General features: G+C 48.9%; 1 protein-coding gene and 1 pseudogene across 1 annotated transcript; both read right to left on the reverse strand.

The window, feature by feature from the left end:
- Positions 1–8: 8 nt before the first annotated feature.
- On the reverse strand, positions 9–20177 carry LOC136308432 (vomeromodulin-like). Its single transcript, XM_066235780.1, has 8 exons — positions 20072–20177; positions 8895–9120; positions 4995–5472; positions 4568–4669; positions 3074–3229; positions 2068–2146; positions 1624–1681; positions 9–259 (listed from the first exon to the last, which is right to left on the reverse strand). Coding segments are annotated over exons 2-8 (1098 nt in total). The 5' UTR covers positions 9118–9120; positions 20072–20177; the 3' UTR covers positions 9–257.
- Positions 17587–17642, reverse strand: LOC136309776 (U6 spliceosomal RNA; annotated as a pseudogene).
- Positions 20178–23967: the final 3790 nt, after the last annotated feature.

The raw sequence follows: 23967 nt of genomic DNA on the forward strand, positions 1-23967 counted from the left end.
GTGAAGACAGGATAATTATTAAAGAGATGATTACAGAATGCCCCAACTCCCTATTCTCGATTTTCTTGCACTTGTTCAGTCAAGGTAACGATGAAATTCCAAGAATGGTTAACATGTTCAGAACAACATTCTGCTTGGCCCCTTAATCACAAGGACGGCCTTAGCTCAGTATTTCTTCAGACAAGTTTCAGAGTGCTTTCGTTCTCGAAAATTCTCTGCATCTCAGGTGCTGGATTCAGTCTGCTGCCTGAAGGTCTCTCTGTGGGGAGATGACACATAGCTAATTATACTTTAAAAAATTTTTTTTATTTATTGATTTTAGCGAGAGAGAGAGAGAGACAGGAATATCAATCTGTTCCTGTATGTGCCCTGACCAAGCATTGAACCGGCAACCTCTGTGCCTCAGGGCGATGCTCTAACCCAGTGGTCCCCAACCTTTTTTGGGCCCCGGACCGGTTTAATGTCAGAAAATATTTTCACGAACAGGCCTTTAGGGTGGGACGGATAAATGTATCACGTGACCGAGACAAGCGGCAAGAGTAAGTCTTAGACGGATGTAACAGAGGGAATTTGGATATTTAAAAAAAAATAAAACATCGTTCAGACTTAAATATAAATAAAACAGAAATAATGTAAGTTATTTATTCTTTCTCTGCGGACCAGTTCCAAATGGCCCATGGACCAGTACCGGTACCGGTCCTCAGCCCGGGGGTTGGGGACCTCTGCTCTAACCAACCGAGCTATCTGGCCAGGGCTAGCTAATCATACTCTCAATACTCTAGCTGGCTGCAGGCATGGGCAGCACCAGCTAGTGTATTCATACATTTTCCCTAGTTCCACCCTCATCATTTATTGTTTTCCTAGTAACAAATTTAAGTAAACATCTCATTCTTCTAATGGTTTTTAAAGCATGAAACCCTTGCCTGACCTGTGGTGGCGCAGTGGATAAAGCATCGACCTGGAACGCTGTCACTGGTTTGAAACCCTGGGCTTGCCCGGTCAAGGCACATATGACAAGTAACTATTATGTTAGCTGATACTTCCTGCTTCTCCCCCTCCCCATTTCTCTCTCTTTCTTTCTCTAAAATAAAAATAAAATCTTAAAAAAGAAAAGGATGAAACCTTCCATGGGGAGGAAAAGGCTTGAATTTAGGCTCCATGTTTTGTATACTCTGTGACTTGGCAAATGCCACCCATTTCCTGCTATCGCTGTCTGGATGGAGCCGTCTCACCAGGTCCTGCCATCCCGGTACCCTGGAAGCTTGTAGGGACACTGGAAAGAATTTCTGCCTCTCGGCCTCCCGGGTGTGAGGGCCTGGGGCTTCCCCTTGCTCAGGCACTGTGCCAACCGTCTAGGCCTGGGGAGCTCCCACGGTGACTGCTGAGGGGCGTTTTGTCCTGCTCTGTCCTGGGTGACGAGTCAGTAATTTGGAGAGGCAGGGAAGCTGCCCGTGTTCTGCCCTGAGTGTGCGGAGGAGTTTGTTGGATGCTCGGAGGCCCTCAGTGTTGTGGCTCATAGCCCCGTTCTCTTCTGTCTGTCACCCAAGGGGACCCCCATGGAGGCTTGGCCATCTCCCAGCACTGACCTGGGTAGCCCTGGGGAGGTGGGGTCTTTGTACTCACAGTTGTTGCATGCGGCGAAATCGCTGAGATCGATTTCACACGATTTAGATTCTCTCATCTGGGAATGAGCCACCAGTTAGCGTCACCCAGGAAATGCAGCAGGCCCGCCCCGTCCCCTCCACCTCTTCTCCTTCCCTGTCCTTCCCTTCCCCCTCTTACTCCCCGGCCTTCTTCCTGACAGAACTCATCCTCTCTCTTCCTAGCCTAAGGCATCTCCCAGTCCAGTCCTGTGGTCCTGCCGGGGGTCCTTGGGGCCAGAGGGAATTCTGCCTCCGGACTCCTGAGGGCTGATGTGACCTGAGGGCTGATGTGACCTGAGGGCTGATGTGACCCTCCCCCGTCTCTCCCCGCATTGGGTCACAGGAGAGGAAAGGGCATCCTCCTGTCTTGCCCCCAGTGACATGGGCTTTTGTGATGGAACCCTCCCCGTTCTTCATGACTTACGTTCTTTTTAATTTCAACTGTCAGCAGTTCAGAAAGGACGTCATCCAAGGGCAGATTGAGAGGCAAAGCATCTGTCACCCTGGGGAGGACATGGGGGAGCTATGCGGTTTTGCATTTCCGGGTTTTGCCCAAACATTGGAGATGACCCCCCACGGGCGCTGCAGCGGCAGGCAGCCGTGTCCTGCTGCTTGATTGGCAATCGCAGAGCCCTCCCACCTGCAGCTGGAGTCGTGAAGCAAGACGCAAGGATACCTGGGAAAAGGGCCCACGCCGGCACCTGTACCCGCGTGCAGGAATGTGTGCTTCAGAGACTGTGCACTTTGCTAAGCAGGCTTGAGTGTGACCTCACTCATTGGAGTTGGGTGCGAAGTTAATAATTGGAAAAAACAACAACAGCTATTCCTTGATAAGGGGCTGGTTAAATAAATTTCAGTGCATCTTCGTAGTGGGGTTTGCGGTAGAGCTGACATAAGAAGAAGCTATTTACTGATGCAGCTGATTCCAAGCCGTTCTCTCGTGTGAAACGATTGGAGTGCAGACAGGTGTCTGTAACGTCCACCTGTTTCTGCGTGTGTCTGTACAGCGTGTTTGTGGCCTACGCTATTAACATCTCTGAGCCAGCAGAAGGGACTGGATTCATTGGTTGCTTCCGGGGAGTGTAGTTAGCCAGCTGGTGGTGTATACATGGGTCGGTGGGAGACTTCACTGTATGGACTTTTGTACCTTTTGGATTTCGATCCAGGTGAATGCATTACTTACGCAAAAAGAAAAGAACAGAATACAAAAGTGTGCTTAGTAGGTAGAATGCAGGCTCGAGTGTGGGAAGGCTGTTCTCAAACATAGTGGGCTGTCCCCAAGCATTGATCCATCTGTGGGCCTGTTTATTGATTACTGAAACCATTGGGTTAGCTGAGCTAATCTATGAGGGGAACTCCCCGTGTACAGTGGGGGACACTCTGGCTGACAGGCCAGATCTAGAAAACGAGAAAAAAATGGTCTCACGTACGACTTCACCAATCGAAGGTACACCTTCTTGACCTTGATGTCCTTGTCCTGGACTTGGAGGTTGACGCACTGGTTGTCGTTCAGGGAAATACCAATTTTCAGAGTCACATCCGCATTCACTTGAAATCCCAGTAGGCTGATGACAGGTCCTAGAAGGCTGTGGAGAGCAGAGCACAGGTCAGACCAGACCTGCTGTGACATGTTGCTCCGCTCAAGTGATTGGCATTGGGGAGTCAGCTTCATGAATTTGTCCAGGATATTAGGAAGAGGGAAAGTTTGGTGCTTTCCAATGAGCGTGCCCCAAGGTTGACCGTCCCCTGCACAGGGAATTCAGAGCCTGGTTCATGGCAGGCCTTCCATCAATATCGAAGAAGCCCTGTCCTGACCAGATTTCAGAAGCCGCCTCTTGCTGACTGCCTTGTAACTAGACGCCCATTACAGAGTCACTCTTGTGCCCGGCTTCCAAGCTGTCTGTTGCGTGGGTGGCCGTGTAAGAAAAACCCACCCCTCACCAGAACCTGGTCTTATTAACATTGGATGTTCTGGAGGGGACGGATGGCTCTTCCTGACACTGCTAATGGTATTGGTCACAGACACAGGCTCTGGAGGCAGAATGCCTGGGTTCAAATGCTACCAGTGCCATAGTTCAGCTGTCTGGCTTTGAGCAAGGATTATAACCTGTTGGCTGGTCTCAACTGGTGTCCTAATCTTGAGACAGGACTGCTGCCCTGGTGAGGTTGTCCGAGAGGCTTCCGGAAATTGGGAGCGGCTCACTGAAGTGCTGGGTGGAATGCGGTCCGTGAGAGGTCTCAGTGCTGAGTGTGTTAGTCCAAGAAGTCTGCCTCCCCCTTGTGGGTCCCTGCCCCTCTCTTGTCTTCCTGTGTGCCCTGGGCCTGTACTGTGAACCGGTTCCTCCTCCGTATGTCAACTCTCACCGAGCACAGGAACCTCCTTCAGTCCTTCCCCTGTGCCCACCAGCACGGCACCTGGTAATGAGCCTGTAGATGGTGTTTCTTAACTGCCTGTTCTGTGGATGAAGCACCGTGTACCTGCGTGCCTGTTGAAGTCCGTAGCTTCCTGAGTGCTATTAAACATCTCCATCTCCCCACCCGCCGAGGACAGTGTTGGGAAGAGAGGGCTGATTCTCAGAGGGTGCACGAGAAGGAACATCCACTTCCCTAATGCCAGAGGCGTCGGGACGAGGCGCGCTCTGCACGGTTCCTCGGCCCCTTGGCCATCGGTACAAACGTGAATGTTTCACGTGGCAATGTGGACTTCGGGCTTGGCTGACACCATCTAAGGATTGGGCTCCGTGGGGTCATTGTCCCACCTCGGGCCTCTGGGCTGGAGGGAGGGGCGGCTGTGTCTGGCGCCTACTTCGCCCCCCCCTCAGACATCTCGCCTACTCCGTGCTGTCCCCGCCTGGCCCTTGGACGCTGGCTGTGAAGGGCGTGGTCCCGGCCAACCCAGCTGACCGATACGGAGACAGGCTCACCCTTTTCCACCTACGAAGGTAGTGGTCATGGCTTGGACAAGGATCTCGTCATCTGTCATGGTTGTCCTCATGTTCTCCACGGTCACTTTTTGAACCTTCAATCTGTAAAGTGACAGCGTCCAGGGTTGGTGCTGATTCAAGATACCAGCCTGAGCAGCAGGAGAAATGCCGTTGACGCAGCCAGTTAACAACCCACCAACCCGTTTCCTCCCCTGAACTCCCAGTCTTGATACCGGCCCCGTTCGTGAAGCCCAAGAAGTCTTGTTTCTATGCCCCCTCCTCCCCGCCAAGGCAGAGTTTGAGCACAGGGCTGGAGTACTGCTTTGTGAAAACACGGGTGTCCCTTTCCATGGGGTGGTGGGAGGCTGGACTTGAGTGTCCCCGGATGGCAGCTTTCTCTTGTGCTCAGGGTGGTGGATGCACTTACCCTATCAGGAGGTCTTTCAGGTTGAGACCTCCCAGCAGGCCCAAGAGCCCACCCTTGCCGCCACCGGGCACCAGGCCGTTCACGAGGCCCCCGGCGACCTCTGTGAGCCCCCCGACTTGGTTGAGCACACCGTCCAGGAGCGAGGGGCTGTTTGAGAGACGCGAAGAGTCGTCTGCTCTGCTGTTGGGCAGCAGGCCGCCCAGGAGGCCTCCGGTCAGGGGGAGCAGGCTCCTGACCACACGAGTGGCCTTTGAGAGCGGCGGCAGAGGGAGGTTGGAGGACTTGCCGCTGCCCCCCTTGCCCAGGATGCCGCCAAGGCCACCGTCGCCAAGGATATTGAGGGAGGAAGTGATGTCTAACAGAGACAGCAGGTCCAAGCCGGTCACTGTGTCTAACACGGACCCCAGCAAACCGGCCAGGTTCGTCTCCGCACACGTCAGCATCTTCTCAATCTGCGGGGGCAGGGTGGCGTTCAGGTCTGAAAAACGGCAAAGACACATGCGCCTCCCATTAGCTTCCCGGCTGGAGAGCCGGCCCACGGCGTGCCTGTCCCCGCTTCCGCCCACCTGGGGGTAGCCGGGTGACCGCAGCCTGGGCCCTGCGCAGGGCTCACGTTCGCTAGCACCTTCTGCAGGCTCGCCTGGTTTGAGTACGTTACTCTGAGTACGTGACTTGGGCAGGGGATGGAAGGGCCTTGTTCTGCACTGGAGCCCAGCAGCCTGGGGGAAGACAGAGCCCAGGCTCTGCCCCTCGCAGGCTGCGTGTCCGGAGGCAGGGTCTTCTCTCCCTGCAGCTGTTTGTGGGTGCTTGTTAGAGCCTACGGTGCGGGCCAGTGGGTGCAGGATGCAATCAAAGAGCAATGCATCTTTCTTCCTTTATTTATTTTGCGATGGCCGCTTTACGTGCCGAGTAGGGAAGTGGCGGGGAGGCTGACCGGTGCGGAGTTCTCTGTCTCCCACCTGGGTGCTCTGTGCAAGTCCCTTCCCTAGAGGCCTCACTTCCCCCGTGTGTGTGTCCTCGGGAGGTCCCACCACGTCTGACACGCTGCCTCTACTGGACCTCCAGCGTCCGCACCGTGATGGTCATCAGGCCCGGGCAGGTGCTAACCACTGGGCTCGCCTCCACGCTGGAGAGACGCAGGTCAGGGAGGGCGGGAACCTCGGAAGGTGGCGGGGAAGTGCAGGAGGGTAGGAGCCAAGCAGCAGAGCTGTGAAGTCACAGCACGGGTCCTGTCCTGTCCTGTCCTGTCCTGCTGCCCTGGGTGGCCTGAGGAATGAACTCGAAAGAGCCGTCACATCCAGCTAGATGGTGGACAACCATGGCTGCCTCTCTAGAAAGAACTGGACTGAGGGACAAGGCTCTTGGCCCAGGAGGACTCTACTGCAGGGGGAAGAAGTCTGCTAGCAGTGGCCCCTGTCAAGCTTCTTGGCTGTGGCTTTGGGAGCCTGGCTGCCGCTTCCCCTGCCCCGGGCCCCGCAGCCCAGCGGGCTTTCCCGGGGCAGGGTGATGCGGCCGCCCCTCCATCCCCAGCGAGTGCCCCGGAGAATCTTTGCCCAGGTGAACCAGGAGACCCACACAGGAGTGTCCGGGTCAGCGCTGCTCAGAGTAGCACACACGGGACAAAAATGTAGTTGATGAGTAAATCGTGGAGGATTCATCAGGAAGAACACCGTGGTGGTGAAAATGGATGAAGTCACGCAGAAACGTAAGTGTGAGAGACAATGTAGCAGGCCACCTTCAAGAAACTTTGTAACATGGGATGCAAAGTTTTAGATGGAGAATGAGTTGCCACATGAAGTACCAATAAAGAGTGACAAGGGAGATACCATCAGGCCAGAAGCCCCCTCTGGTTGGGAGGGAGAGGAGGAGGGCAGCGTCTGCAGCCTGGTAAGAGTTGTGGGGTCTTCAGCCTGATGCCCAGTTTTATTCTTAATGTGGGTGTTTGTTATGAAGGTGTTTGCTCTGGTCTCTCCTTTTGGTTTTTGAATTGTTTTGTGTGTGTGTGTATGTGTGACAGAGACAGATAGAGACAGGGAGAGGGACAGACAGACAGGAGGGGTGACAGATGAGAAGCATCAACTCATAGTTGCTGCACCTTAGTTGTTCATTGATTGCTTTCTCATATGTGTCTTGATCAGGGGGCTACAGCAGACCGAGTAACCCCTTGCTCAAGCCAGGGGCCTTGGGCTCAAGCTGGTGAGCTTTGCTCAGGCCAGATAAGCCCGCAGTCAAGCTGGCGCCCTCGGGGTTTTGAACCTGGGTCCTCCACATCCCAATCCGACACTCTATCCACTACGCCACCGCGTGGTCAGGCGGTTTTTGTATGTTTGACAATGAAAATTACCACCACTACCACCAAATACTGCTTAACAGGTACACAGCTGTCCTTTGTGCCACTGTCTGGACATTTCTGTATGTTTGAAGTATTTTATAATAAGACAGATGGTTAGAAGAGTGAGTTCATGTTCCTAGAGGAGAAGCAGAGGTGGACGGGCTGGGGGCCGGTTACTGGGGTCAGTAGGTGGGCACTGACTTTCCCTCTCTCACAGTGTCCTGTCATGCCGGAAGGCTGACCTAGGCCCTGATTGCAGCGGGCGAGTAAGGGGAACCCTGAGCACTTTCCTGCCGGAAGGCTGACCTAGGCCCTGATTGCAGCGGGCGAGTAAGGGGAACCCTGAGCACTTTCCTGCCGGAAGGCTGACCTAGGCCCTGATTGCAGCGGGCGGGTAAGGGGAACCCTGAGCACTTTCCTGCCGGAAGGCTGACCTAGGCCCTGATTGCAGCGGGCGGGTAAGGGGAACCCTGAGCACTTTCCTGCCGGAAGGCTGACCTAGGCCCTGATTGCAGCGGGCGGGTAAGGGGAACCGTTAGGACTTTCCTGCCGGAAGGCTGACCTAGGCCCTGATTGCAGCGGGCGGGTAAGGGGAACCCTGAGCACTTTCCTGCTGGCCTTTGTCTGCTGATGGGTCTTATTCCCTTCTTCTTCTCCACACTTCTTTGCTACGTCTTATAATTCCTGACTCCTTTGCCCTCAGGTCCTGGGCAATTGCTGGGGGACAGAATCCCGCATCTCCTGAGAAGGGAGCTTGGCTAGCAAGAATTTGGTCGAGGGGTCTGGATTTCTTATTTTCTAGCTGCTGGGCAACAAGGTTGATGCTTAAGGACCCGTGGGTGTCTGGAATGTGCTCTGGGGCCCAACACTGAGAAACGGTGTGATTCAGTGTCCAGGTGCTAAGAGTCATATAAAAGGCTGGCAATCATGCCTGACCAGTGGTGGCACGGTGGACGGAGCATTGAGCGGGGATGCTGAGGTCTCAGTTTCAAAACCCTGAGGTCGCCGGCTTGAGCATGAGCTCATACACATGATGCCATGGCCACTGGCTTGAGCCTAAGGTCGCTGGCTTGAGCAAAAGGTCGCTGGCTTGAGCAAAAGGTCACTGGCTCAGTTGGAAACCCACCCCCACCCCCCCATCAAGGCACATAGAAAAAGCAATCAAGGCACTAAAGTTCTGCAACTATGAGTTGATACTTCTCATCTCTCTCTCTCTCTCTCTTTTTCTCTCTCCCGTTTTTGCTAAAAAAAAAGAAGACAGGCAACCAGAAAGGTTACCGGATCCAAGAACCAGGCTTGCTTTGACGTGTCCTCCCCACTGTGTGGACGGCGGACAAGCAGCCTCCGCATCAATCACCCTGATGTTGCTAGGAAACCAGAACTACTGTGGCGGCGCTGCAGCAGATCCCCCCGTGGCTGCTCGGTCGAGAAGCTCCCGAGGTCATTCTGGTGCCCGCTTCTCTCTGAGAACCACTTGTTCAGCAGGAAGAAGTCACTTTGGGGCTTGGCAGCGAGAAGCCCGTGCGAGAGTGAGAGAAAGGCGTGCGGGCGAAACCATTCTTACTTACAGGCCTCGAGGTGGCTCCTGGACAGGTAGTACGTGGCCGCCGGGGGAGTCCCACCCGGGCGCCGTGGAACTAGGGGGTCTCTGGAGGACTGCCCGGGTAGCAGAAGAGATTTTTCGACAGGAAGTCCTCCCAGCAGCGTCGGAGCGGTCAGCAGGCCGAGCGCTTCTGCGTGGACAGCCAGTGTGATGGCCAGGGCCCAGAGGGCTAGCATCTTGGTGGCCATTCTCTGCAAAGCAGGGCTCGGTCAGACACCGCATCCCCAACGGACCACAGGACTGCCAGAGTGTTAGTAGGGCATGTACGTATAAGAGCCCTGTAGGGTCCCACACCCTCCTGCCCGTCTTCTTGACTCAAACATCTTTAGGATGGTCTGAGTCACCATCCGGGAACCGGAGAGTTTGGAATGACCCAGCTACACGTGTTACCTCTCCAGTGGTGACCAAGTCTCCCTGCTGCCGGTCACGTAATATATATATATATACATATAGCTGTGTCTTGGTTGCTGTGAGCTTACCAAGTGCCCCTCCCTTTGTGCAGTATAAGCGGACATCAGCTGCTTTAAACTCTCTGCACAACCAGGAAAGGGAAGGCCTGTGTGCTTACTGTTACGGCAAAGTTCGTGGTGCGGAGCAGGCAGTTCGGCTCGCCTGTGCCCATTTTCCGGCCCCACCAGCCGGTAGTTATTGTGGTCAGGGCTAAACCACCCCATCGACAGTCCCAGGCTCGGCATGCTTCACCCCAGTGGTGTTTGGGCTGTCCTGCTATTGTAACTCAGCGTGCAGAGGCCAGAGTCAGCCCCGTGTGAGAGAGACATCGATTTGTTGTTCGGCTTAGTTGTGCTTCTTGTGTGTGCCCTGATGGGGGGTTGGGCCCACGACCTTGGCGTATGGGACGTTGCTCTAACCAACTGAGCTACCCAGCCAGGGCACTCTGTCTTTTAAAGCCTGGTTCTTCCATTTCGGGAGAGCACTGGCGTGGTTTGATGGTGGCGTTAGCCAGTTCACTCTATTATATTAGTATTCAGCGCAAAGTGGGCCCCCGTGTGGAGTGCAGGATTGAGTTAACCAGGCCACCCACCTTCCGTGGCCCCGTCTGTGGGCAGGGCAATGTGCGGTCCTACTGGCCACTGGCCGTCTGGCCTCTTCCTCTTGGCTGGGGTTGAGCAGCCATAGCTGAGGTGATTGTATAAAAGTGTCAATCTGAACTCTACCTCTGTTGGTTGGGATGTGTCCATATGTATATACTTACTGAGTACTGGCCTGTGTGCTAACATCTGCAACATCTTATATTAATATAATCCTCCCAGAAAATCCAGGCACCAGGGGTCTTACTGCTCCTCACTTCCCTTTCTGGCTGTCAGATTCCTCCCTGGACTCTCGAAGTATGTCTGTCTCTGAGGTATTGGGTAACTTGGAAGCTTGCGTCCTAGGGCATTTCCCTCAGTGAAAGTAGTTTCTGGAGTTCCTCTCTGTTTGGAGTTTTTCTCTCCAGGCCAGTTTGATAGGACTGGGCTTGTTGACCTTTGTTCTTGCCCTGGTTAGGTAGGCATTGCCCCGGTCAAGCTGCCTGTCATGTACCATCGTCAGGACGACCTCTATGGCAGAAATGTCAGGAAGGACATAACTGGAAGCCAAAAGACAGTCGTTCACATTGAACAGTTAGGTTTTCTGGGAGAGGATTCCAAGATGGCGATGGACTAGGCGGACGTTCCCACTCCCAGCTCCCAGGACCAAATTGGATTACAACTTAATTTAAGTACAACCATCTTGAAAAACCAACTTTGGAATAGACGAAGAGGAGTCTATAACCAAGGACCACAGGAGAAGCCACACCAAGACTAATAGGAAGGACAGAGACACGGAGGGACTGCCCCGCTCCCAAGAGCGAGCGGCGGCTGAGGGTCCGAGGGACTCTCATGGCAGGGTGGGTTGTCCTCAGAGGTGTGGGTCCTCAGCCCCAGGCCCGGAGCCCCAGCCTAGAGCCCCAGAGCCTAGAAGACGTGCCCAGACAGCTTTTGGCAGAGAAAAGAGCCGAGTTTCTGTTTGCAAGAAAGAGATGAAGCTCTCAGAGACTCAGGCTCCATCTTAAAGGGCCCACACAGAAAATCTTGTTCATAGCCATTTACCCTGGGCTCCGGTGGAGGAAGAGCTGAGAGGACTAGAGTTGCATGAGGAGAGTGTAAAGTTGGAGGCCCAGGGAGAGACACTCTGAGGGGTGGCTGCTGGAACCCTTGTGCTGAGTCATCCTTTAATACTGTAGTCACCATCTTTCTTGGGCAAAGCAGTCCCCTCTGAACAGCATCAGCCTGAGGAAAAGCACCTGCTCTGCCCTCAGGGTCTCTCCTGCCCCAGTCATGGAGACGGGGAAATTCCGAGAAGCCAGGAAGCAGGGGGCACATCAGTGACTCAGTTTTCTGGGGTTGAGGCTGGAGCTTTCCCCAACACGCTCCCGAGTCTAAGGCTGCTGATTCTGCCTCAGGGAGACACAGTAGAAACTGTCTGGGACTGTGGGCAGAGGTTGGGCTTCAGAGGCCACACCCATCGGACTCCTGGGGCCACACCATACTGAGGTCTGTGAAAAAAAGTCTGGACAGACTGACACCTGGGGCCAAGCCACACCCACCACCCTTCCTAATCACTGAATTGCCGCGGGCTCTAGATCAGGCTTGGCCAACACATGGCCCACGTGATGAGTTTATGTGGGCTGCAATTAAAATTTTAATATTCTCCACTACTTTTAAATCTCAGCTACTCAGAAGCGGAAGCGTCTTTGGTGATTGGAAATCAAGATATTTAAGAAGATAGTGATACGTGGAAAAGAACTCTGTGTGTGACTAATCTAGGGTTAACTTCCAATAATTGGTCGAATGGATTCACGATACTTCTTTATTTAAAAAAAATCCCATTATAAAGACTTACAACTCTTGTACTCGTCTGTACTTGATATGAACTGTTTGACATTTAGCAGCAATGTGAAACCCACATTCTTTTAGGCGGAGTTTGCCAGTGTGCACCCAAGGTCAAACAATTCGTTATTTTTGTGGTCAAGTGTGCTGAATCAAGCGGCATTGTAGCATAGACAATAGGTGCAGTTGATAACTGAAAATGTGTCCAGGCTGTTTGTAAAACAAAATAATTGTTTTATTTGTGATATAACCCCTTCAAGTTCATTCTATTAATTAAATATTATTCAATTGATTGCAATACAGTTTGGATATTTATACAGTATGTAATTATATTTTTATTAAAATATATTTTTTTAAAATAATATTGTATATTAAAAATGCTTTTCACTCACTTACATTTATTGATAAACAAATTACATAATAAAATTTTGTTTACTTAAATGAATCATTTTTGTATTTAACATTTTTTAATTTTAATATTTCGTCCAGCCTGTGAAAAAAGTTTTCTTTCTAATCTAGCCCGGGGGCAAAGACTGTTGGCCACGCCTGCTCTAGACTCTACCAGAGGATTTTTTAGTGGCCGAGCCAAACAAGCAGCCAGTAAACAGAGGTTATAAGAAGTGGGACCTTGGCCTTTTAAGTGGACCCTCCCCCAGGCCCAGTGTGGGTAGAAGCCAGCCTAGGCCTGTAGCTTGGTATTTCCATGAGCACCTGGGCCCAGCAGAGGCAGCCACAAACCCTGGATTGCTTTAAGCTCCAAGAAGATTGCTGAGGGCCAGTCACGGGCAGTGTCTCCCACTGGTCTGTGCTGGGTTCCTGCCAGGAAGCCCCAGGGCTGGTATATCCAGTAGCCAGCTATGAAAAGCGTCAGTTCAGGACCTAACAACACTTGCTAGAGTGGGCTCCTGACACTGGGCCCAGCTGAGGCAAGTTCCACTTTGATCAGCACCAGCACAGCGGCTCATGTGCATTGAATAGGGTGGAGCTTCACAGTCAGCCAGCCTGCGTGCTGGATAACCTGCCCTGCTGGGCTAGATTCCACAGAGGTAAGGGATAGAGGCTTGGAGCATGGACATTTAGTGTGTGGGTCCCTGTGAGTCTATTGTTGGATCTGGTTGAAGGGCTTAGCTACTTTCTGAAGGGGGGGGCACAGTCATTCCCAGGAGAGGACTCTCTCAGTTTTCCTGCCTGAGACTAGGGTTTCACCAGCTGTAAGAACTGCAGAAGGGACTGTCAGCCCCACTCGATCTGAACCTGCTGCTCACCTTGTTGGGGAGAAATAAAATTTGAGTATCCAGCAGTGGCTGAGGGATTAGGCTCTGGAGTAGGGGCCACTTTCCCCGTATTGAGCTCCTGACCAAGAGATCCCTGAAGTAGGAAGTCCCACTAATGTTGTATTCCCAACCTCTGCTGCCCTAACCCAACAAGCTTGCAACCTGTAGAGGGGCTGGTTGGGTGAGGCCAGTCTGAGCCCACACTACAGTATTTCTACAGAAGACTCTGTGGGAAGACCAGGCAGCTGCAAGAGGAGGTGGAGCAGCTGATAAGTAGAGACAAATCTTAAGGAGCTTGGGGTTTTTATGGAGCTGCTGTCATCTCTAAGTAGGAGGAAGCTGATCCTTATACACAGGTTGGCCCCTCCCATACTACCCAGGCACAGAAAACACAAACACAAATGGTGAAAAGAGCAGTAGCTGCGGACAGGTAGCCCACAGTGTGTTATAAACAACAGGTGACACCAACCCAAGAAGATCTAGAACCAACACAACTGGTAGTGGGTGGCAGACAGCACCAATCCTCGACTCAGCTAGCTACACAAGCAGCGTGCCCAAAGGAGGAGCCCAGCAGGCAGCAGACACTGTGCAGAATAAATAAACCCAACAGGACAGACACTGCACAGTGTCTAATATGTCTAATACACATGACCAAGGTTGACCTTTAGAGCCAGTCAGCCTGAAGGAATAACTGTACCCACGAAAGGACCAACTGCATTCAATACTCACATACAACAGGAAGGAAAATGGTACCTTCAAGAAGCATTCCTAGAACAAGGTGGCCTGGATGGAGGTCAGTACCACCGAGCCCATCTTCCTCATAAAGACACCACAAAAATTTCAAAGTCAGACAGTGCTACCTAATACACAGACAAAATGGGTGGACAAAGAAATGTGACCCAAATGAATCAACAAGAGAAATCCCCAGAAAAAGGACTAAATGAAATGGAAGTAACCGAACTACCAGCTACAGAGTTTAAAATAATGATTTCTAGGATGCTCAAGTATCTTAGAACAACAAGGGATGGACATAATAAACACCTAAATAAAGAGATAGCAAGCATCAAAAAGGACGGTGAAATCATAAAAAAGAAACAGTCAGAAATGACAAATACAATATCAGAAATGAAAACTGCACTAGAAGGTATCAGCAGCAGGCTGGCTGAAGTAGAGGATCGAATCAGCGATTTAGAGGACAAGATAAACGTAAGCACAGAAGCAGAGCAGCAAAGAGGGAAGAGGCTCAAAAGGACTGAGGAAACTCTAAGAGAGCTCTGTGACAACATGAAGAGAAACAACATCCACATCATAGGGCTTCCTGAAGAAGAGAATGAACAAGGGATAGAGAACCTGATTGAAAAAATCATAGCTGAAAACTTCCCTAAATTGATGAAGGAAAAAGTTGCACAAGTTCAAGAAGCACAGAGAGTCCCACTAAAGAGGAACCCAAGTAGGCCTACACCAAGACAGTGGTCCCGAACCCCCGGGCCATGGACCAGTACCAGTCCGTGGGCCATTTGGTATCGGTCCACAGAGAAAGAATAAATAACTTACATTATTTCTGTTTTATTTATATTTAAGTCTGAACGATGTTTTATTTTTTTAAAATGACCAGATTCCCTCTGTTACATTCGTCTAAGATTCACTCTTGACACTTGTCTCGGTCACATGATACATTTATCCATCCCACCCTCAAGGCCAGTCTGTGAAAATATTTTCTGACATTAAACCGGTCTGTGGCCCAAAAAAGGTTGAGGACCACTGCACCAAGACACATCATAATTAAAATGCCAAAGTTAAGAGACAAAGGAAGAATACTAAAAGCTGCAAGAAAAAGGCAGTTAATTACCGACAGAGGAGCCCCCATAAAGATGACATCCAACTTCTCAACACAGAAACACTTGAGGCCAGAAGGGATTGGCAAGAAATATTCAAAGTGATGCAAAACAAGAACCTACAACCAAGACTACTTTATCCAGCAAGGCTATTGTTTAAAATTGAAGGAGAAATAAAAAGCTTTCCAGATCAAACAAATAAACAAAAAACTCAAGAAATTCATTACAACCAGACCAGTACCACAAGAAATGTTAAGGGGCCTGGTATAAAAAGAACAAAGGAAAAATGTAGTTGAGAAAAAAAGGATTGTAGATTTAAAAAATAAAATGGCAATAAATAAGTTCATATCAATAATAGTCTTAAAATGTAAATAGAGTAAATGCTCCAATCAAAAGGCATAGGGTAGCTACATGGATAAGAAAACAGGACCAGTACATATGCTGTCTACAAGAGACCCACCTCAGAACAAAAGATACACATAGACTGAAAGTGAAGGGACGGAAAAAGTATTTCATGCAAATGGAAATGAAAAAAAAAAAAGCAGGGGTAGCAATACTTATAGCTGACAAAATAGCCTATTTCAAAAAATTCAAGAAGAGGGCAGACTTCCAAGCCCCTTTTATGAGGCAAGCATTGTCCTTATTCCAATACCAGGTAAAGACACTACAAAAAAGAAAACTATAGGCCAATATCCCTGATGAACATACATGTAAATTTTCAATAAAATATTAGCAAACTGGATCCAGCAATACATAAAATGATCGTACATCATGATCAAGTGGGATTTATTCTGGGGAGGCAAGTCTGGTACAATATTTGCAAATCAATAAATGTGATTCATCATATAAACAAAAGGAAGGATAAAAATCACATGATTATATCAATAGATGCAGAAAGAGCATTTGGTAAAATCCAGCACCGATTTATGATCAAAACTCTCAGCAAAGTGGGAATACAGGGAACATACCTCAACATGATAAAGGCCATCTATAACAAACCCACAGCCAACATCATAATCCCCTTAAGATCGAGAACAAAGCAGAGGTGCTCCCTTTCACCACTCTTATTCAACATAGTTCTGGAAGTTCTAGTCACAGCAATCAGACAAGAAAAAGAAATAAAAGGCAAAAAGAAAAGAAGAAGTAAAACTATCATTATTTGCTGATGACATGATACTTTACATAGAAAACCCTAAAGTCTCAGTCAAAAAACTACTAGACCTGATAAATGAATTCGGCAAGGTGGCAGGATTTAAAATTAATATTCAGAAACCAGTGGCATTTTTATACACTAACAATAAACTGTCTGAAAGAGAAATTAAGGAAACAGTCCCCTTCACTATTGCAACAACAAAAAATAAAGTACCTAGGAATAAATTTAACCAAGGAGGTAAAAGACCTGTACTCGGAAAATTATAATACACTGAAAAAAGAAATCAAGGAAGATACAAACAAGTGGAAGCATATACTGTGTTCATGGTATATGCTTTTTTGGTATATATATAAAAATCATGGTATATATGATTTTTATCCTTCCTTTTGTTTATATGATGAATCACATTTATTGATTTGCAAATATTGTACCAGCCTTGCCTCCCCAGAATAAATCCCACTTGATCATGATGTACGATCATTTTATGTATTGCTGGATCCAGTTTGCTAAAATAAATATCATTAAAATGTCTATATTACCCAAAGCAATCTATAAATTCAATGCATTTCCTATTAACATACCAATGGCATACTTCAAAGATATAGACCACATATTCCAAAAATTTATATGGAACCAAAAAAGCACATAAATAGCTTCAACAGTCTTGAAAATAAAGATTAAAGTGGGAGGTATTATACTTCCTGGTATCAAGTTATACTATAAGGCCATTGTACTCAAAACAGCCTGATACTGGTGTAAGAACAGGCATATACAGTGTGTCCGTAAAGTCATGGTGCACTTTTGACCGGTCACAGGAAAGCAACAAAAGACGAAAGAAATGTGAAATCTCACCAAATAAAAGGAAAACCCTCCCAGTTTCTGTAGGATGATGTGGCAGCATGTGCACATGCGCAGATGATGATATAACACCGTGTATACAGCGGAGCAGCCCACGGCCATGCCAGTCGAGATGTGGATGGTACAGAGGAAAGTTCAGTGTGTTCTGTGGCTCACTAAATTCGAATCCGTGACCAAAGTGCAACGTGAATATCGGCGCATTTATAATGAAGTGCCACCACATAGGAATCACATTACTCGGTGGGATAAGCAGTTGCAGAGGTCCCCAAACTTTTTACACAGGGGGCCAGTTCACTGTCCCTCAGATCGTTGGAGGGCCGCCACATACAGTGCTCCTCTCACTGACCACCAATGAAAGAGGTGCCCCTTCCGGGAGTGCGGTGGGGGGCCGGATAAATGGCCTCAGGGGGCCGCATGCGGCCTGCAGGCTATAGTTTGGGGATGCCTGAAGGGAAACCGGCAGTTTGATGGAGAAACCCCGTTCTGGTAGGCCATCAGTCAGTGACGAGTCTGTAGAGGCTATACGGGATAGCTACCTAAGGAGCCCTAAAAAAATCTGTGCATGGGCCCACATCGAATTGCACTGAATAGGTATAAAACTGGGAGAGTTTTCCTTTTATTTGGTGCAGATTTTACATTTCTATCGTCTTTTTTTTTTTTTTTTTTTTGCTAATCTTCTCTGTATCGTTCCAATTTTAGTATATGTGCTGCCGAAGCGAGCACTCTATCGTCTTTTGTTGCTTTCCTGTGACCGGTCAAAAGTGCACCATGACTTTATGGACACACTGTAGATCAATGGAACAGAACAGAGAACCCAGAAATAAATCCACACCTATATGGACAATTGATATTTGACAAAGGAGGTAAGAGCATACAATGGAGTAAAGACAGTGTCTTTAATAAATGGTGTTGGGAAAATTGGTTAGCTACCTGCAAAAAAAAAAAATGAAACTAGACCACCAACTCACACCATTCACAAAAATAAACTCAAAATGGATAAAAGACTTAAATGTAAGTCATGAAACCATAAGCATACTAGAGCAGAGGTCCCCAAACTGTGGCCCCCTGAGGCCATTTATCCGGCCCCCACTGCACTTCTGGAAGGGGCACCTCTTTCATTGTTGGTCAGTGAGAGAAGCATAGTTCCCATTGAAATATTGGTCAGTTTGTTGATTTAAATTTACTTGTTCTTTATTTTAAATATTGTATTTGTTCCCATTTTGTTTTTTTACTTTAAAATAAGATATGTGCAGTGTGCATAGGGATTTGTTCATAGTTTTTTTTATAGTCTGGCCCTCCAACGGTCTGAGGAATAGTGAACTGGCCCCCTGTGTAAAAAGTTTGGGGACCTCTGTACTAGAGGGAAACATAGGCAGTAAGCTCTCCGACATTACTTGCAGCAATATATTTGCTGATTTATCTCCACGCACAAGGGAAATAAAGGACAGGATAAATAAATGGGACTATATTAAACTAAAAAGCTTTTGCACAGCTAAGGACAATATGAACAAAATAAAAAGGCAAACCACACAATGGAAGAACATATTCACCAATACAGCTGATAAGGGGTTAATAACCAAAATTTATAAAGAATATCTAAAACTCAACACCAGGAAGGTAAACAATCCAATTAAAAAATGGGTAAAGGAACTGAATAGACACTTCTCCAAAGAGGACTTACAGATGGGCAATAAGCATATGAAAAAATGCTCAACATCACTAATCATTAGAGAAATGCAAGTTAAAACCACAATGACATAACACCTCACTCCTGTCAGAATGGCACTTTTAATAAAACCATACATAATAAGTGCTGGAGAAGATGTGGAGAAAAGAGAACCCTCCTGCACTGCTGGTGGGAATGCAGACTGGTGCAGCCACTGGGGAGAATAGTATGGCGTTTCCTCAAAAAATTAAAAATGGAACTGCCTTTTGACCCAGCCACCCCACTGTTAAGAATATATCCTAAGAATACCAAATCACTGATTCAAAAAAAGAAATGCACCCCCATGTTTATTGCAGCATTGTTTACAATAGCCAAGATCTGGAAACAACCCAAGGGTCTGTCAGTGGATGAGTGGATTAAAAAGCTGTGGTACATATACACAATGGAATACTATGAGGCCATGAAAAAGAAGGAAATCTTACCTTTTGCGATGGCATGGATGGACCTGGAGATTATTATGCTAAGTGAAATAAGCCAGGCAGAGAATGAAAAAAAATCATACGATCTCACTTACATGTAAAATCTAGTGAACAGGGTGAACTGAGGAACGAAATGGAGGCAGAGGCGTGGTCACAGGGAGCAGAGGGACAGCTGTCAGAGGGAAGGGAGATGAGGGGATGGGATCAGAGAAGGTGACGGGATTAGTGAAATTATATATACATAACACAGAGATACAGACAACAGGACAGCAAATCCCAGAGGGAAGGGGGGAGGGAGTTAGAGGGAGGGGGCAAAGGAGGTCTAATGGGGGACATGGGAGTGGGGGTGAGGATGTTATATTGAGTGGGACACTTAAATCCATGTTGACACAAGAAATTAAAATTAAAAAAATTTAGGGTTTATGGGGGAAAAAAATCACAACATTTTTCTAAATTTGCCCTCCTCTGATAGAAACTGGCATCACTGTCTCAGGTGACAGGTAAGTATCCTGTGAGGAGAAAAGACATAAAGTTGTGTGCCTGTGACTAAGTTGACGGCGATATTGTTAGACATTGTCTTCAGTGGGACCCTTCGAGAATCCCAGTAACAAACCCCCATTTCTGAAAAGCAGTTGCATGACCCTGGCCGGGGTACCTTAGTTGGTTAGAATTATCCCGATAAGCCAAGTTTGTGGGTTCAATCCCTGGTCGGGGCGCACATACAAGAATCAGTCAATGAATACATAGATAAATGGAACAACAAATTGCTATTTCTATCTCTATCTCTCTCTCTAAAATCAATAATCAATAAAATTGAAAAGCAGTGGCATCTGGCAACTGTGACATCTCCTGGGCTCGGCAGGGTGCATTTCAGTCGGGATGTGCCTGGCCGAAGGGATTCTAAATGCAAAACCCTAGTTCTCGTCCTTGGATGAGATGTCCTAAGCTTGTTTCCGTGTCCGAGTTTTGACCTGCTCCGTCTTGATTTTGATGTCGTGAGTTCTTACCTTGCCCAGTGTCGAAGGATCGATGCTGACGGGCGAACGTTTTCGGAAGCTGCCTCTCCTCCCGCTGTCGACCGCAAGTGTCGGCTGGAGAGCTGCACCCCACTTTTATAGACCCATGCCTCTTGGGAAGGTCATCAGACAGGAAGGGACGCGAGTCAAGTGTGCTGATAAGGGCGGGCGTGATGCAGGCTGATTTCCAAGATCAGCACCTGCTAATGGTTGTGACATTTGTCAATGTCTTTCTGAGAGATAATGATGGTGCCCGGCCAGGTGTCTGTCCCCTCCCTACTTTAAACCTTCACAAGCCTGTTATCTCTTGAGTCAGGTGGGTGCTGGTTGAACGGCAGAGTATAGAGCAGTTTGTAAGGCCAGAGGCGCCGACTCATTGAAAAGCCCTTTGGGAAAACAACGTCTACACTGTGTTCTGTCCATAGCTGGCACTCAGCATTGAGGGTCCCATACTAGATCGGGGACCCCAGGGAGAGGCCATGGCATGGTCACTTTGGACAGGGTGCCTCTCTCTTCAGCGACATTTTATATCAGGTGTGTGTGGTCGGGAGTAACCGCCCAAAGGTGCGAAGACCTGGGAGGAAGGCCGGAAGAGTGCGCAGTGTCCGAGTGGGCGAGCGCATGGGTGCGGACCTGGGGGGTGGAGGCGTGGCTGTGGCAGGATTTGCTTGTCCCCATTCCCTTTCCCAGAGTGCCTCTGGAACGAGACGGCCATGTTTTCAGGGGTCTGCCGTCCTCTTCATTTGTAGTTTAGAAACTCAGGCTCTGTGCGTGCTTCCTCTCACCTGCTCCTCATCTGATGGCTCCCCATACTCTGGAGCCCGGGCTCCGGCCCCCGGGTTTCCGCTGTGTTCGGCCGTCTGTTTGGTTCCTCCCACTCGGATCTCTGCGATGCTGCACGTCCTGTCATGACCTGGTTGCGTGGCGCCGTCAGGGCTTGACAGAGCGCCATTCTGGGGGAGGGAGATGGTTTAGATCAGGGGTCCCCAAACTACGGCCCCGGGCCGCATGCGGCCCCGCTGCACTTCCGGAAGGGGCACCTCTCTCATTGGTGGTCAGTGAGAGGAGCACATTGACCATCTCATTAGCCAAAAGCAGGCCCATAGTTCCCATTGAAATACTGGTCAGTTTGTTATTTAAATTTACTTGTTCTTATTTATTTATTTATTTATTTATTTATTTATTATTTTTTTTCTGAAGCTGGAAACGTGGAGAGACAGACAGACTCCTGCATGCGCCCGACCGGGATCCACCCGGCACGCCCACCAGGGGCGACGCTCTGCCCACCAGGGGGCGTAGCTCTGCCGCGACCAGAGCCACTCCAGCATTCTTTATTTTAAATATTGTATTTGTTCCTGTTTTGCTTTTTTACTTTAAAATAAGATATGTGCAGTGTGCATAGGGATTTGTTCATAGTTTTTTTTATAGTCTGGCTCTCCAACGGTCTGAGGGACAGTGAACTGGCCCCCTGTGAAAAAGTTTGGGGACCCCTGGTTTAGATAAAGGGGTACACAGTGGATATCTGCTTCTGCTCCCTTGTAGCGGGGGATGGGTGCGGGTCCCTGCCTTCCAGGGGGCCCTGCGTGCTGGCGGCCTGGCCCTTTCCAGCACCCCTGCGGTTTTCACACTGTGAACCCCACCTCCAGTTCCAGTTGCCAAAGGCCCTGTTTTGGGCTTTGCCGAAATGTCAGATGCCTAGAACAAATGACAGTTTTGACCTTTTCTCAAGAGAGCAGAACAAGGGTTTTCTGTGGGATGATAAGCAGAGGACAAACCCAGCTAGCTGTGTTGGGTCTTATTGTCCTTGGACATTCACCGAAAACTGAGTCATCATTTCGGGGAAATCGGTGACACCCACTAGTGGGCGTGACCCTTGATTTTGGTGCCGGTAATGGTTTCTCTGGACCCAGAGAATGAACCCAACTCTGGAAGTGGGGAAGGGGCCCTTCCGGGATGCAGCCTTTGATGGCCCCTGGGGGCTTCCTGGTTCCTTGTCTTTCTTTCTCCTCTGGGTTTAGGAGGCGGGGCCGCCATTGAATTCTGCTAATCCAGGATCCACAGGAGGCGGCTTCTCTGAAGGTGGCTTAGCAGGCTAAGGTTCCCTTGTTCTCAAGCCCTAAGTGATTAGACCTGCTGACTCCTGGAAGAGAGGGTCCTTTCAAGGCCAGCCAAGGTTTGGCTGGGATCACAGTTGCGGTGATAATGCCGATGCCAATTCTTAACGGCCTCTGGGTGAAGTTGTCCCCATAGGCCTAGCTGAGCCATGGGTGTCCTGGCAACAGAGGCATCAGGATTTTGACCTTTTGTGGGTGTTATTTAGTGAAATACACAAACGTGGGCACACCTTTGTACTTTTATCTGTGTGTGTGCTTGTCTGGTGTCTATCTAGTTTCCTAGATCTGAGCCATCTGTCCGTCACTTCTACCTCAGTTTCCTTCTCTGGTGTGCCACAAACCAGCACGGCTAGTAATTCCAGGTCCTGAGTGGGAACAGCGTGGAATTAAGAAAGTAGGCTTTAAGAGAAAAAAGGTGGGCTCGGGAGGACTCTTTGCAACACGGAAGATAGCTCCACCCCCCTACCTGCTTTATTTATAGGGCAAAGTGAAGTCATTAACAAATCAAAGAGATCATTAAAACAAAGTCACATTTCCAAGGCAACCCAAGAATTCTCCCAAGTGCAGAAAACCTCCACCATACATAACATCGTAACTTCACAAAACAAAGGATAAAAAGAAAACGCCCTCCAGTCTCTCTGAGGGACATGGGGGATAGGATGAGTACAAACAATCCAGCATCACAGCTAACATGGAGGTGTGGAGAAAAATTTAGACTTTAGCAACTCAGTCAAGCAAGTGAGGTGGGGGGTTGGGATGAGTGCAAATACTCAGCTTTATAGCCAATATGGAGGAGTGTGGGGCGGGGGAGAACTTAGCCTTTTGCTAAGCCTCGAACTACAGGAGCTTTGCTACTTGTAGTCTCCCACACTGGTGTAATCAGTCTCAGATCTTTGTTGGTAATGGTAGTAGTTCTCAGGGGCCTCCTACAGCCTGTTGGGCAGATAAAATGTATTATGCTCACTTTGTTAAAGATGACACAAGGAGGCCTTCGCCCAGGTGATATTAATGTGTGTTGGGGACAGGCAGGATTGTTGTAGCCTGGGGCTTGGTTTTGGGATTAAGCCTTTCCCACCCTTTTTGATGTGGGGCGGTACAATCCAATCATGCCTCAGAGAAGTGACTTTGTATTAGAGACTTCCCTATTTTGTATATTGGATTAAAGGTTGTGAAGCTACACTATAAAATGGGGGCAGAACGGGACTTGGCTCTTGGTTCCTGAGATTATCATTAGAAGAGAGAGCAGAGGAGAGCAGAGAAAGGCCACGTGGAGTAGGCCAGGAGAAGCAGCCAAGATGGTGGAGTGCTGAGTGAAATGCCAGTTTGTACAGAGTTTGTATCTGGGATAAGGAAGGAGATGGGGAACTGAGGAGAATAAGGCTGGTGAGCTAGAAACCTTTGATTCTAGGAAACTAGGATAAGTCAGTGGCTTTGTGAGCACTGAATGTGATTGGGTTTTGGAGCCCAGTGTGTATTTTTACTTGCCCGCTGGGTGCAAGCTAGAATTAAAGACTATGGCCCATCAGTTTTTGGCTCCGCTGTTTCTTTACCGACTGTCCGAATCCAATGCGAACCTGCATGGGCTGGGCTGCTCTGATGGTGGCCCTGGCCTTGGCTGCTGGCTTTACAAGCCAATCTGCATTTCTGAATACTCTGGGGTTGTGTGTAAAATTTGGGTTAATGTTCATTTTCTAGAACATGTATCTCTCATGAGATTTTCGATGAGCCTTGTGCCTTATCACAGGTGAAGAATCGGTGATTTGGGGTAGGCGG

The sequence above is a fragment of the Saccopteryx bilineata genome, chromosome 6 (genome assembly GCF_036850765.1).
Source record: "Saccopteryx bilineata isolate mSacBil1 chromosome 6, mSacBil1_pri_phased_curated, whole genome shotgun sequence".
In the NCBI taxonomy this organism is placed as follows: domain Eukaryota; kingdom Metazoa; phylum Chordata; class Mammalia; order Chiroptera; family Emballonuridae; genus Saccopteryx; species Saccopteryx bilineata.